We start from the raw sequence: 15,000 nt of genomic DNA, 5'->3' as shown, positions 1-15,000 counted from the left end.
CAAAATGTAAACAAATAAAATATTAGTTAGTTTATTTTTTATATCTAAGCTACAATATGAAATTGCCACATTATTATTGTGCTTCTCTCTCTTTTATAGATTCGCGCAGAAAAACCTTTATTTTCTTCAAATCCAGAATTGGATAACTTGGTAAGTGTTCTTTTTGAGTTGTTGTCATCGCATTATTTTTTATTATGTAGACTTTATGGTATAAAATATATATTTTGGGGTTTTGTTTTTGTCTGTGATTTTGCATAATAATGCCATACTCGGCAGAGACAGGGGGGGGACTTAAAATGTAGCCCGTTTTGGCCTCTCTGCGGCGGGATGCGACATGCACACTTTGCCCGGGGCATAGCCTAATCCCCACAAAGCAGGCTCCAATTCTGAGAATGTCCACATTCAAATAAGAAAAGTGTAATTATCTATATCACGCTGATAAATCAAATCTATGGGACATTTCGTCATTATTAAATTTGTGATTGAGGGGCAAATTAATTTCCGACTGACATCTTATCTCCTCTCTTTTTCAGATGATTCAAGCTATTCAAGTCCTACGATTTCATCTACTGGAATTAGAAAAGGTAAATATGATTTAAAACAAATACAACCGTATAGGCCTATTAGCCAGTTAATTATATATTTTATTGGTGGCACTTTGTAAATCTCCGACCAATCATTCCTGTGACATTTATTGCTGCAGGCTATAAACTTTAATAGATTTATAAACTTACATTTATATAGGCCTACTTAACTTGTTCATGGTCGGGCCGTGAATCACAGCTTTATGCCAGTGGTTCTCAAACTTTTTCATGTCAAGGACCCCCAAATTGACACTTATTAGCCCGCGGACCCCCATTTGAAAAGATATTCCAGGGACCCGCATAAGAGAAGATTTTTACGGTTCTAGCAGTGATTCTCAACCATTAAAATTTCAGGGACCCCCAGTTTGACATGCATTAGGCTACGGACCCCCATGTAATGGCATTTATATCTCCAAGACCCCAATTTATATTCAATCAGTGTTAATTTAACTCAGAGAGTGTACACATGTAACTAAATGGACCCTGACGGGTCCATTTGGTGACGGGTCCATTTGGTTACATGTGTACACTCTCTGAGTTACGGACCCACAAGGGTCCGTCCATTTGGTTCCTAACTACCTATCATCTAGCTGGAACTCCGTCAAGGACCCCTGGGGGTCCCCGGTCCCCACTTTGAGAACCGCTCATTGGCTTACGGTATACTATACATGAATGTTTCTCAGGTGCACGAGCTCTGCGACAACTTCTGCCATCGATATATCAGCTGTTTGAAAGGCAAGATGCCCATCGATCTGGTCATAGACGATGACCGATCTGGCGGCAAGTCAGACTTCGACGACCTTTCCGGGTCTTCCACGAACATCGCAGAACACGTGAGTAGCCTGTTGTTGTCAGTGTTATGACCGATGGAAATAAACGAACTGAGACAATCATACTTATATCATAGCCTATGAGTCTGACTCTGACAGCGAGTTACTCGAATGTCACTTTTTCTTTAGGTCTGTATCTTGGTTTGATCAGGCGATAGGTTTTTATTTAGGCCTAATTAAAACAATAGGAAAATGAATTGGGGGAAGTGCTTATATAACGTTTGTAGCCTATAGCCAGGCCTACACCAGAGAAATTTGGAAAACAGGCCTATAGAACGCAGGTAACATCAACCGTCTTTTAGTTTTATAGTGCAGTGGCTCTCAACCTTTTCAACCCCCCAAAATAATCATATCCCCCCCCCCCCCACACACACACACACACACACACACACACACACACACACACACCCTGATTCCACAGATAAATATAGTGAAAATAGACGATCTACAAGCTCAAGGCGTTGTGAGCTTGTAGTTAAGCTATTTTCACAATTTTTGCCTCTTTCATATTTGACAATTTGGCCAATGTTTGACCAGTTTTTATAGTATAGTTTTATGATGTAGTAATGCATTTTTTTCATTCTTTTTTTTTATTAGGTATTAAAAAGGTCTTAAAAGTCCTTAAATTCAATTGTCACTTTACTGTCATCCCCCTCAAAAAAAAAAATGAAAATAAAAATCATGTGGGGTGTCCCGACCCACAGGTTGAGAACCACTGTATTAGTGCACCTGCAGAGGCTTTGCAAGGGCCTGTCTCGTAAATCTTGTCGTGGGTTTTATTATTCCGTATGTCTGTGTAGGCCTATATCCTACAGTAGCTGCGTATATTCTACCCACCATCAGCCATAGGCTACTTTGTTTTCTCAATCCCCTTACAAAAGTAACTATAGAGGCTTAATTGTGTTGTGGAGCGACTATTAAAATCCTAACTCTAGCATAATGAGGAATTCTGCCCTGCATGGAAATAGCCCACGTGACCCCCGTGGTCACGTGCATACAATTTCCATATTTAATTTCATTTTATAGCGGGCAGTGCGCGCTCGTACAAAAACAAATGATACATCATTAGTCTAGCCAAATCAGTAGGCTTGCAAAAGTCTGGTGAAAGTTTGGTGAAAGTCCATTATTGATTTATGGCGACATGTTGGTGTTGTAGCCTCAGGCTAATTGTGTTTGCTGTTTGATGGCTGGTGTGTCTTGCTGAGAGCCTGCGTGGACCACCGTATGAGACCCTTCATTAGGCGCTATGTTGGCTCTTTGTTTGAGAACAATCAAAAGATGGGCACCTCAGTATTGTATAAATTATATTTTATATGGAAAAAATACACAGAAGAATATTTCGACCTATGGTAAATAGTTTGTGTGGAATTCTCCATCATTGATAGGCATTGTAAAGTTTTCAAGTGTGAAGGCGATGATGGCAATGAACATGACAGACATAGTGATGGTGGTAGTGATGATGATGATCTCAATGATCTTGAGGATGGTGATGATGATGATGATGATGATGATGATGATAGGGAAGATTGTGTTGAGGATGAGGTTGGGGACAAACAATATAATAGACGTTATGATGATGATGATGATGATGAAAAGGAAGAAGTTATGATTCATCTAGGTGTAAAGTGCAGCTGCAGCTGTCATCGTTGTGTTTGGCCTGTTTGTATACTTTGTTGTTGTATGACGGCATCTCACGGCAAAAATAGCTGATCTAAGGCTTGTGGAGCGACTATTTTCTGCGAGCCAGAGTATAAAATTAAGCTCTCTATGAGGATGATTAATTTCAGTGATGTGGGCTTGGTGTGTCAGGGCCTTAAAGTGCAGCTGCAGCTGTCACTGTTGTGTTTGACTCAACTGTTAAGCCAATAGGATTATTATTGCTTGTAAGGAGGGAGTCTTTGTCTGCTCCTTACACCCTGCTGTGTCTTTTACATTACGCTCTTCCTTTTTTCTGCACCTCCACTCATTAACAAAGTAGCAAATTGAGATGCTGATTCATTGTTGCAGTGCAGAAGTGTGAGGGTGGGTTATGTAAATATTAATACAATGAGCCGCTGTCCATTTGGCAAGCCAGAACTCATAGAATGGTTGTTGAACTGTTGAACTGTCAACTGTTGTTGTGTTGTTGTTTGTTCCCAAATAAGCTGTTAGAAAAAAGACACAGTTACAAAGGGCTTCTTAAAACACAGTTATATGAGAACCGTTATTTTAGAAAACGTATAGAACCACATTAGAATCTGGTAAACTAAACTTTCAAAATATATTTCCCAATTACAAAACACATTTGGTATGTAGACTAGGCCTATGTGAGCCTTAGAAATAGCAAGAGAAAATAGCAGACCTACAAGCTCACAATAGCAGAATGAATCAGGCTTTAGTTTAAAGCAGCACTATGTAACATTTCTCTTCTATGCCGGATTTGAACCCGTTTTTTGTGCTGACATGTTTACCATTGAGCTAATAGAGCCTGCCTGCTTGTTCAGGGGATAAATTTAATCTTGACCATCAGTTAAAAAATCGTGTCAGATCCTGTGTAATGGTGACCTTCGACACCATCTAAATGTCTCAATAGCAGAGCAGGGAGACAAAATACAGCCACCCCAATTAAGTTATATTGTATTAATTCTCTCTCCTGTGGGTACGGAGGGAGGGATTTTATTAATTAAAAAAAGTTACATAGTGCTGCTTTAACTCATTATGGACCTCATGGGTCAATTTCGAGTTAAAAATAACACTCCATTGTGCTGTGTGCTGGTTCTCCTGTGATGCTTTCCTCCTATACCTGCTGTGGATGCACAGCACTCTGCAGGGTACAAAGACATGAACGTTAGCGGCTGGCTGCATGTGCAATAGGATTTGGATGTATAGCTCAGTGATTCTCAACCCTTTTCATTTCAAGGACCCCCATTTTTATATAGCCCATGGACCCCCCCATTTGATGCTATTTTTTATCTTTGGGTTACCAATCTACACGCTGAAATCCTCAGTGTTAATTTAACTCTGAGAGCGTACAAATGGAACCGAATAGAATATGAGGGCATTTGGTTCCATTTGTATACTCTCAGAGTTTCAGGCCTAGTATGGGTCCATTTGGTTCCTAACCATCAATCATTTAGTTGGAACCCCCTCAAGGACCCCCTGGGGGTCCCTGGACCATGACAACCAGTGTACTATAGGTGATGGGGTTGTGGGGTCTAACGGCGGGTTAACAGTGACGACTGCGAAGAGTCTTGTTTTATGTAGTAGACAAGAGTGTCTCCCATAGTTCAAATTCAATTCCTATGCCGACCTCTCAATGAAGCACACATCCCAATTATGTTGAGAGAAAATAATTTCTTTGTAAAGTATTTTCTTGTTTGTCTCTTTTTTATGAACGATGATATACTGTATTATGCCCTCATTCATGGTCTTGGATGTTATCACAGCATGGTTGGTCTACTCTAGTTGGTTATTGACCATTCTCTAAGTACAAAGTCAGAGATTCGATACCAACAACTTATGTCCATCAGCAGTTACACGTCCACTAAAGTTTCCTTGAGTGAGACTCAGTCCTTGTACATTGCTCCATATCTGCAAACTGTCAGCTAAATATATAAAAGTAACTGTAACAACACAATATTGCCCCATAATGTGCGTTTTCCCTCCATAACAAAGTCTAGCTTCTTAAGCTGAATGAATTATACTCCATTGCACGTCAGTGTTGCTTGCCGAAAACAACTGATGTTTTAGGCAAGGGACACTGTTGTTCTGTGGAATATAAATGAGACTTTATGGTCATCCCCTGTTGTATGGTACAGTAATTGGAACTCTAAATTGTTAATAGTGAATCTAGCACCTAGGTAATGGTCCTCTTGCTGTGCCATTATAACATACCCCAGAGCTTAGAGTAATAAGAGCCGCTTTGATTTGATGGCACCCAAGGCATTCCCTTTTATTTAGGCTATTTGCTTTGTTATTGGAAATACGTGTTGTGCACATTTGAATAGCCATCGTTCCTTGGTGGTCTGCTGCAGCAGCGCCTGCATGTAATTTTAGTGATCCACAAATTAAAGCTTATTCCACTTTCATATAAAGAGCATCAGCTAAATGCCTGTATAATGTTAGTAACCTAAGTCATTTTCTCAATTTCTTCACCTCCCCAACACAAAATCTCCCATCTAGACCCACACAAATACAGTATACAGTGTCGACGATACACGTACATTCCAGGTAATTGGATTCTAACAGATGGGGCGTAGGGTAATAAGACCTTCATTAGCTTGATAAACGCGGAAACACATGGCACCCCCTTGAATAGCCGTGCACCGTGCACACAGAGAAGTTGTAATTACTGTGCGCCTGGCTGAAGAAAAGGAGGGACTGTGGTCGAGAGGCCTCCATTCACACTGTGCCATTGTCCCCTGTGCTTATTCCTGTCATTTGCCGAGCTCTTCATTTGATGACCATACGGCAAACAGCTGACGCAGGAGAGCTTGAAGAGGGAGAGATGCTTGTTTGGCTTGGGGCTTATGGCCGTTTGAGTGCCCTGGCACGATGGTGGTACCGATATATAGGGAGGGATGTCCACAGTTTTTGGTCACAGAACAGGACAGGACATCGGAGGGTTCACACATAGCTTCTAAATCAGAACTGGACTTTGGCTTATCAAGCTTTAGCAACGCTAAACTGCACTCTTTGAGTATTATTGGTTTAAAGCTCTTCCTCAGAGAAAATGGTAATGGTGCTTTTTGTCTGTTGTTTGTTAAATTATTCTTTTTTGATATCCCTCTCATGTTGTTACTATGTTCATCATATTTACCGTGTCCTGATTTATACTTGTTTGTGGCTTTATGAAACCGTACAATGCATCTCTGTATGGTTTTATAACATCTATTATTGACTGTTGCTCATCTATTTTCACTACTCTCTCTTTCCCTCTAACTCGTTCCTTTCTCTTCTCTTCTCTTCTCTTCTCTTCTCTTCTCTTCTCTTCTCTTCTCTTCTCTTCTCTTCTCTTCTCTTCTCTTCTCTTCTCTTCTCTTCTCTTCTCTTCTCTTCTCTTCTCCTTCATTTCTCTTTCCTCTCCTCTCCTCTGCCACCCTCTCTCTCTTCCTCTCACCTTCTCTTCCACTCTTGTTTCCTGTATCTGGTATCTCCTGGTGTGTGCGGACCTCTCCCTGACCCCTAACCTCTGACCTCCCCCCTCTCTCTCTCTCCCTCTCTCTCTCTCTCCCACAGAACCCTGCTTCCTGGCGGGATATGGATGACACTCACTCCACGCCCTCCGTGGGCACCCCGGGACCGTCCAGTGGGGGACACGTCTCCCAGAGTGGAGACAACAGCAGTGAACTCGGTAAGAGTGAAAAGAGAGACAAAACCCCACTGTACCTCCTGTGTTCTCCCTCCTTCCATATCAAAGGTCTGACTTATGAGTGAACCCCCTCGCCACGGCAAAGAGCCATGCCAGGGTTTTTCTTAATCTCCGGGACCCCAATCTACACATTGTTAGATTTAACTATGAGTGTACAAATGGAACCAAATGGAAAAGCAAGGCTCTAATTTGGTTTCATTTGTACACTGAGTTACAAATGAAAGTTACAGACCCGTAAGGGTCCATTTGGTTCCTAACTATCAATCATTTAGCTGGAGACCCCCTGGAACCCCCCTAAGGACCCCTGGAGGTCCCCCCGGACCTCACATTGAGAACCTGCTGCCTCCTCCCATATCAAAGGTTTGACTTATGAGTGACCTTTTTCTCCAAGGCAAAGAGAGGCATGCCTGGGGGTTTGTAGGGGGGGCCTTTCTTTTTTCTTCAGGAAAGTCATGCAGTTATCTCACCTGATAGTTTATCTTGCAGTAATTATACTGATTAAGAAGGTAATCTAAGGTCTGGTTAAGGAACCATTGAGAGTAGCTCCTCAAGGCATTGCCTCGCAAGATAAATAAATACCTGAAGACCTGACCTGCCGGTGTTGAGGAGAAACGTTGTAAGGAATCTAGCATACAATCTTTATTTCCCTGCTACAATGACATCTGTGTACTTCTTTTTTAAATAATGAGCCTTAAGCCCAATAGCCTTGTAGGTCTGTCAAGGCAAAAAGTACCATGCGAACATTCAGTTCAAATAAGAAGAAAAAAAGAAGAAATCTCAACATTGCATTTACGTGGCTTTGACTGTAGTAGGAGCTCATGGTTTTATAGTGGGCATTCAGATTAGTAACATTGGCTTTACATTTGAGGTTCTTTGGTGACAGGTCAGTTAAAGGTAATTAAGAGATTTTGTGTGAGTTCATTGAAGTTGGCCTGATTGGTCAGTTATCAGTATCAGCTGCTGCTTTGTTTCTGTGATTGGGGCCTGGCCCATGGCTTTGTGTGCTGTCCCCATGTGTTGTCCCTGCAGGTTAAATGTGATTTCTGATGTGCTAATTGGAGCCTGTGAGGGTTTTATGACTTGTTTTTGTTTTTCTGTGCTATGAACCGCAGTAAAAATAGAATGGACTTTAAAGCAACTTTCCACCCTCAGCCCATCAGGCATCAATGGCCGGGGCGCTGGCGAGAACAATAGGAGGATGCTTTTTGCAAGACAAGAGAATCTCGATGGAGGGATTAAGGGCAACAGTCAGAAAGAGATCAAGACACAGCTCTTTTGCTTTGATTTTAACATTGTGTTTTTTCAAAGATCTGATCTCCACCCCAGTTCATTTTCATTGAAAGTGCTTTGTTTTGTTTTGTTTGGTCTTGCTGGTACACAGTGGTTCCCAGTGTTAAATGTATCCATTTGTAACTCAAAAGAATCCAAATGGACCCTTAACTCGGGTCCAAATGGACCTTTATGAATCCATTTGGACCCCAGTTAAAGGGAATAGGGAATGTAAGTTATTTGTGTATGTTAAAATAAGTGTTAAATAGCTCTATATTATGATAGCAAAGATTGCCATAGAGTGTGTGTTCAGTAACAGTCTCTCAAGCTCTTTAGTAAACAAAAATATACAATTGTATCCAATCAGGAGAGAGCTGATAAATGATCTTTGTGGGGATAAAATGTGATTGTATAAAATTGGTATCCCCATGTAATCTTCTGTTTACTAAAGAGCTGAACAGATAAGGGGGATCTCTGTTACTGAACAAACGCTCTAAGCAATGATTACTGTCAGGCTATATAGCTTTTACTTTTCAACAAAACTTTTTTCTTTTCTTTTTTTTTTATTGCAAAAAACATATCACTTACAGCCCCTTTAAATGAGATCTGACTGCGTATACTAAGAAGTCATCCTTGAGTACATGGTCCCCAAATAAGTATGCTGAGAGAGGCAGAGCTGAGAAAAGAGGGGCACAGTTTGAATAGCTTCTTTCCTTTAGGCTTTTTTTAAACAACAGAGAGGGGAAAAACCCAAGGTCCCTGCCCTTTTGACCTGAGGAGAGAATGCATAGAGGACAGAGGGGGGGTGAGTAGAAGACCTCCTGTGGGTACGGAGGGACAGAGCAGTTGATGTATTGAGAAACAAAGGAGAAGAGGAGGTCAGAATGATCACAGCTCAGCCTGGTGGGCTAGTAGGATACACCAGCATGCTACCTGCTGGCTTCTCCCTGGGTCTTCTCTGCTTCCCGCTTCCAGCCTATTCGCATGCTAGAGGAGCAAAACAGAGGATATGAATGGGAAGAATGGCGAGTCACTGGTTCAATCATGGTAATCCCCCTTTGGTATAGATAAATGTCATGGAAAATAGCGGTCTTCAAAGCAGGAATATTCAACTAAACTTGTGCCTAACCAAACATAGCTTTCATGACATTATATGCAGTTGACCGGGGTCACGCATGGCTCTATAGGTCCCCTCCTTTTCTTCCAAATATCAGAAAATAGCCGATCTACTACAATGTTTATTTGAACCGGGCTCTCCCTTCTAATTGACATCTAAATAACATTCAAGTTGAGAATGTTATTTAGATATCATGTTCTTTAGACAGAACCTTGATTCCATTTTTAGCTGGTATCCAGTTTCTTTGAAGCACTACAGTACATTGTTCGCTTTGCACTTAGTATGTGATTATTTTTACCATCTCGTTTGTTGACTAGCGTTCATGCCCTTTACTCTGAATTTGCACTTGTAAGTCACTCTGGATGAGAATATCTCCTAAATTGTAAATTGTTAAGTGATCAAATCGCTTAACATAGCAGGGAAAGGACATGCCAGGTACAAACATTGTCAGTGGTGTCTTACGTTAGCAATAGCAGGCCTGGCTTTAGATATTCCTAAAGCTCTTCAAAGCACCTGCTACATTCAGTTGGAAGGCCTCTATAGTCTAAAGGTCATTAGTCATGCCTTCCTAGGCAGATAAAACCTTTTTAAATCCACTGCCCAATCTTATTGTGACCACAAAGTGGTGGCATTGTGGTTTCACTTCAAATATCCCCTCACATACTCTCACGAGATTGGAGGATACTTCCGGCTTCGTGGTTTCAACCTATTGGCTGACCACAGCGCATGTTGTTGCCACTTATGGTTATGGCCACCCATTCACTGGGGAGCTAACCAACAGGCTTATATCGTGTTTTGGCTTGCTGCCTTGTAATCTGTGTGATATGCAGATGGGCTGTCTTTGATACCTCAGCCCCCAGGAGGACTGTCGATTGGCCGTGGCTTAAGGGGTTGAGTTATCTAAGGAATGTTTGGGATGGGGGAGGTTGGTTGGCTGGGGAATTTGGGGGTTGGAAGAAGGCTTTGAATGCCCGTCACAGAGGCATGACATAAAACAAAAGAGAGCCGAGTGGGACTTGCAAAGAACCTGTTTAAAAATGTGAAAAAAACAAACCCAGAATGTTGCAATCAGGATGTGTTGCATCTTTCCGTCACATCCGGAGGCCCAGGGGCGGGTCGGAATGCAGTTGCCGAGTACGGCAACATACCAGTGACATCACAGCCCAGTGGCATTGCAGGCTAAATGTGCCTTTAGAATATGTCATCCCGGTGGGTCATCAGAAATAAGAAAGAAAGGGGGAGGGAGGAGCGAGGGGTGGGGGGGGGGGGGGGCGAGACAGATGGAAAGGTGGAGGTGGAGGGTGAGCGACAGAGCGACAGAGCGGTGCAACACAAGTGAAAACATAGTCCGTGAGAGAGAGAAAGCGAGAGAGAGGGTGAGAGGAGAGAAACACGGAGCAATTTACGATTACGAGAGTATGACAAAGAGAGAGCGGGGGGGAGAAGAGACAGATCACACGAGAGAAAGAAAGCAAGAGTGGACGTTGTTAGATCGAGAAACTGCCGCCACCAGTTCCAAATCAATAGGATCCGCTGCATACAACCAAACTCTCATAATCTCACCATCAGTCTCCTGGCACAGAGAGGACGTCATCGTGTGTCTGTCCTGGAGACATTCCAGGCTGCTCCTCTTAGCAGCCGTGTGCCTCGTGCGTAATGAGGGGAGGGTCTGGCAGGTGTCAGAAGTGATGGATCAGGGCCCATGCAGAGCTCATTAGACAGGCTGCGATGGCTTTGCATCACCGGTGCAGCCCGGGGTACGGCAATCAGTTCTGCTAGCCACTTTGCACCCGCCCCGCAGCCTCGCAGATCCTCCGCCGGTGCTCGGCTCGGCTCAATCTGGGGATCTGAAACCCACCCGAACTCACGCCGCCGATGCTCCGTCGTATCATCCTCGTAAAAACCCCTAAACCCAGGCAGTCATCAGCGTTCGGTGTCACGCCATACCCAAGTTAGCCGTCGACTTCTAGATGACTGAATGGGGCCTCCAGTAAAAAAAACTGGCAGTTGAAAAAGAAAAAAATATATTTAAAAAATAAAAGGAATAAGAAAGTGGAGGAAGAAAGCGATAAGCTATATGAGAGACTCGTATCTTTGGGTGCTGTTTTTTTTTTTCTGAGCCCCAAGGCGATACTCCAGCCCTCCCCGAGGCAGTAGACAACCCCCCCACACTCACACATCTCCTTAACCAACCCCCCCTCCTCCTCTGTGTCACGCGTGCAGACACTGGGGCAGGCAGGCAAGCCAAGCAGAGGGGGGGGGGGGTTCTGACTTTGAGAGTGCATCGTCACACACTGGCTTAGATTGGGCCCGAGTTGCCAGGGAGCAGTCAGAAGCGATTAGCGTAGCGCGTATCTGCCCTGCGGCCTTCCCCTCTCTGGAGGAGAAGGAACAAGACGGGATGAGAGAGAGAAAGAGAGAGAGCGCTTGCGCGCGCGAGAGAGAGAGAGGTGGACAGGGGTGGGCGAGGGTGAGTGAGGGGATAGAGCAGAGTGGCTGCCTTAGATATAATTAGGCCGAGTGGACGAGTCGTGTTTGTTCTTTCTTTCTTTCTTTCTTTCTTTCTTTCTTTCTTTCTTTGATTCTTTTGATCCCTTTTAATCACATTCCAAACCCATAGCTGTTTTTGTAGTTCAAGTGAGTTCTGGGTTCACATCAACATTTGTATTCATAGATCAAATGAGTTCTGGGTTCACATTTTTATTCATATAACACAAAAATCAAAAAATCTGAATCCATTTAATGCCATTTAAAGCTTTTTAAAGCCTTTTTGGTGATTGGAATTGTGTTGATAACATCTACCCAACAACATGTAAAAAAAAAGAAAATTCTATCCCCAGTCTTCAAATGGAGTTCATATATATATAGTCTGTTTTAACGTTAAATGACCTGATCGGCTATGTAAAAGTATAACTGAATTACAGTTATAAGTGGCGCACAATGAGGTAGCATGAGTGTGTCCTTATGCAAAGTGCACAGTGTCCACTGTGTATAAAATAGCACCAGTAAATACATAGCTTGGGTCGAGACATAGTCGAGAAGTAAACCCTCCCTGACATACAGCGTAGAGACAACTTCAACCCCATTGCCCTGTCCTTGACTGGAACCTGGGCTCACCATCCGTCAAGACTCCCACCATAGCCCCCTCCCCACCGCCATCTCCAGGCCCCCTCCTCCCGACCCCGACGACGCATTGCGCATCCTTTCTAATGTCAATATTCATTAGCTGAAATATTTATGCATGAATATGGCGCCGTTTGATTGATGTATACCCAAAAACAAAAAGACACGCCAGGGCAAATCTTAAGAAAAGTAGGGTTCCTGTCCCTCCCTCGGGGCGGAGTTTCTCAGATGCATTATTCACAGTGCCCTCCAGGCAGGCTTTCAAGGGTTCTCTGCCCTCGGGGCAAGAAAAATAACCACCACTGTTAAAAGTAAATCATCTTTGGCTGATGCACAATTAATGTGCAGAGAGGGAGGGAGGGAGGGAGGGAGGGAGGGAGTTAGAAAAGAGAGTGAGAGGGATGCAGAGAGAGAGAGAGAGAGGGAGAGAGTGGAGTGCTCCTGGCGTGCTGAGTGAGAGATGGGGGGGAGAGGGGGAAAAGAGAGAGAGACCAGCCTAGAGACACGGCGGGAGAAAATTAGAGAGAGAGAGAGAGAGATGGAGAGAACGCGAGGGGCGGAAATCTGTGTTTAAAGGGAGCTTGCTGCCTTGATGTGTGGAAGGCTTCCTACAGGAATCAAACGAGGACACCATGCTAATGATGAGAAGGAGCTCTCTGCATGATCCTGTGCCATAGAGTAGACAAGGTGTGTGTGCGTGTGTGTGTGTGTGTGTGTGTGTGTGTGTGTGTGTGTGTGTGTGTGTGTGTGTGTGTGTGTGTGTGTGTGTGTGTGTGTGTGTGTGTGTGTGTGTGTGTGTGTGTGTGTGTGTGTGTGTGTGTGTGTGTGTGCGCAGTGCCCTGCCCCGCTTTCAGCATCAAACACAGCAGGGTGTTTGTTGTCTCCACGGCGAGGTTTTTGAGTTTGTTATTGTGTTTGCCTTCTCTCTCTTCTCTTCTCTTCTCTCTCTTTCTTTCCTAATTTTCTGTTTTTCTTTCTTTCATCATTTTCAGTTTTTCTTCCTCTCTTTGCTCTCTTTACCCCCCCCCCCCCCCCCTCTCCGGCCCTCACTTTCCCTATAAGGAAATCATTAGTCCTATTTCAAACAGTGGAGGCGGATAAATAAATAAGAGGGCTCGCGGAGGCTGCATGCTCAGGCCCCCGAGTCCAGCCGGCCGTGGTTTTGAATGTTCATTATTTCCTGTCAGGGCCGCGTGGCGGCTAACCCCGCAAGTCATTACCTCATGTCAAACGCGCCGGCTCAGATTGAATTAATAGCTCTCGGTTTAAACTCCTCTTCATTATCCGACCGCGGTGGCCAGCGACTGAGGAAGAGGTTGAGGTGAGAGAGGTGTAGAAGAGCCCTTGCTGACTGTGTCACACAGAAGCACATGCGTGTACACACACATGCACGTACACACAAACAAAACAATTTGTCTTACCACACACACACACACACACACACACACACACACACACACACACACACACACACACACACACACGCACACACGCACACACGCACACACGCACACACACACACACACACACACACACACAGAGTCAGTACACAAATACTGTGTGAGTTAAACTTCCGACCTCACGCCAAGCTCCCTCCATTCGATATGTGTTTATGGGGGATGTAAGCACTTAGTAAATGTGATTTGATGTGACTAGACAGTAGAGTACCTTTGCCTCGTCTTCAGAAGACATGTTAGTGGGAAATGCTTACTGCGCAGTCTGAGACATAGCATGATGTTAGAATGTCCCCCCATGACTTTCCTTGTCCTTTATCTTCGCCCTACAGTCAACGCAGCCCTAATATTGACCTACTGTATACAGTAACTGGACCTGTGACCTTTCTGTTATAGAATATTGTATAATGACTGAGCCTCCAATGTCAATGTAACTGTTTGTTCTTTTCCTTGATTTGCTTCCCTCAATCCCTCCCAGGTTGAACCTTCAGTTTTAATGGTGTAAACTCTGAAGAAGACGCTTTGTGTTGAAACATCAGTGTTTGTTCAATAAATTGCATTGCGGCTACTCGTTTGTGTAACTTCTTTTTTTCTGGGGCGCACTCCTTTCCTTTGTGTTATAATCCAGTGAAATACTTGTGCTCTATATCTCTCTGCCTAACACAAAGAACACCCCCCCCCCACGCCCCCCAAAGAAAACATTACAGACCTAAATAGATTGTGTACACATAAATATTATGAAGTTGTGGTAGTCCTGTGCCAGTCATTTTGATGCTTTTCTCCCTCCACTAACATGACTTCTCTCTCTCTCCCGCTGCTGTCCCCTCTTCCTCCGCCGGTTCCCAGGAGACGGTCTTGACAACAGCCTAGCGTCGCCGGGCACGGGGGACGAGGACGACCAGGACAAAAAGAGACAGAAGAAGCGGGGAATCTTTCCCAAAGTGGCCACGAACATCATGAGAGCGTGGCTCTTCCAGCACCTCACGGTGAGGAAAATGTCCGCCAGCGGCCTCTCCGTCAATGCAAACAGTTTGAAACGATGCCTCTTGCCTCGCGCTGTGGTTTGCTCACCCCCCAAAAAACAAAACATCTCGAGACGAAAGTTTGTCTTTGTTCCATTGTATGTGAATGGAGCAAAGAACAACTTGTGCCTGAAGACATTTTGGGTTTTTTTGTTTTGTTTTGTTTTGTTTTTTGGGGAAACTCGACCCAGGATTTTACAAAAAGCCCTCTGTTCTGAATCGGGTGTGACCGATTCACACGTTTGAAAGTG

The 15,000-nt window shown here is 43.9% G+C and overlaps 1 protein-coding gene across 1 annotated transcript in view; it reads left to right on the top strand.

Annotated features, from left to right (window-relative positions):
- meis2b (Meis homeobox 2b) overlaps nucleotides 1–15,000 on the top strand; it is a 29,153-nt gene that overhangs the window by 2,534 nt on the left and 11,619 nt on the right. The window contains exons 4-8 of the mRNA XM_080453772.1: nucleotides 100–150; nucleotides 534–584; nucleotides 1,268–1,417; nucleotides 6,632–6,746; nucleotides 14,574–14,713. Of these exons, the coding sequence (XP_080309898.1) occupies nucleotides 100–150; nucleotides 534–584; nucleotides 1,268–1,417; nucleotides 6,632–6,746; nucleotides 14,574–14,713 (507 nt within the window). The remainder of the gene's footprint in view (nucleotides 1–99; nucleotides 151–533; nucleotides 585–1,267; nucleotides 1,418–6,631; nucleotides 6,747–14,573; nucleotides 14,714–15,000) is intronic.

Source organism: Gymnoscopelus braueri (assembly GCF_963280865.1).
Source record: "Gymnoscopelus braueri genome assembly, chromosome: 16".
Classification (NCBI taxonomy): Eukaryota; Metazoa; Chordata; class Actinopteri; order Myctophiformes; family Myctophidae; genus Gymnoscopelus; species Gymnoscopelus braueri.
Note: the sequence above shows the minus strand (reverse complement) of the source record. Positions and strands in the feature narration are given on the sequence as shown.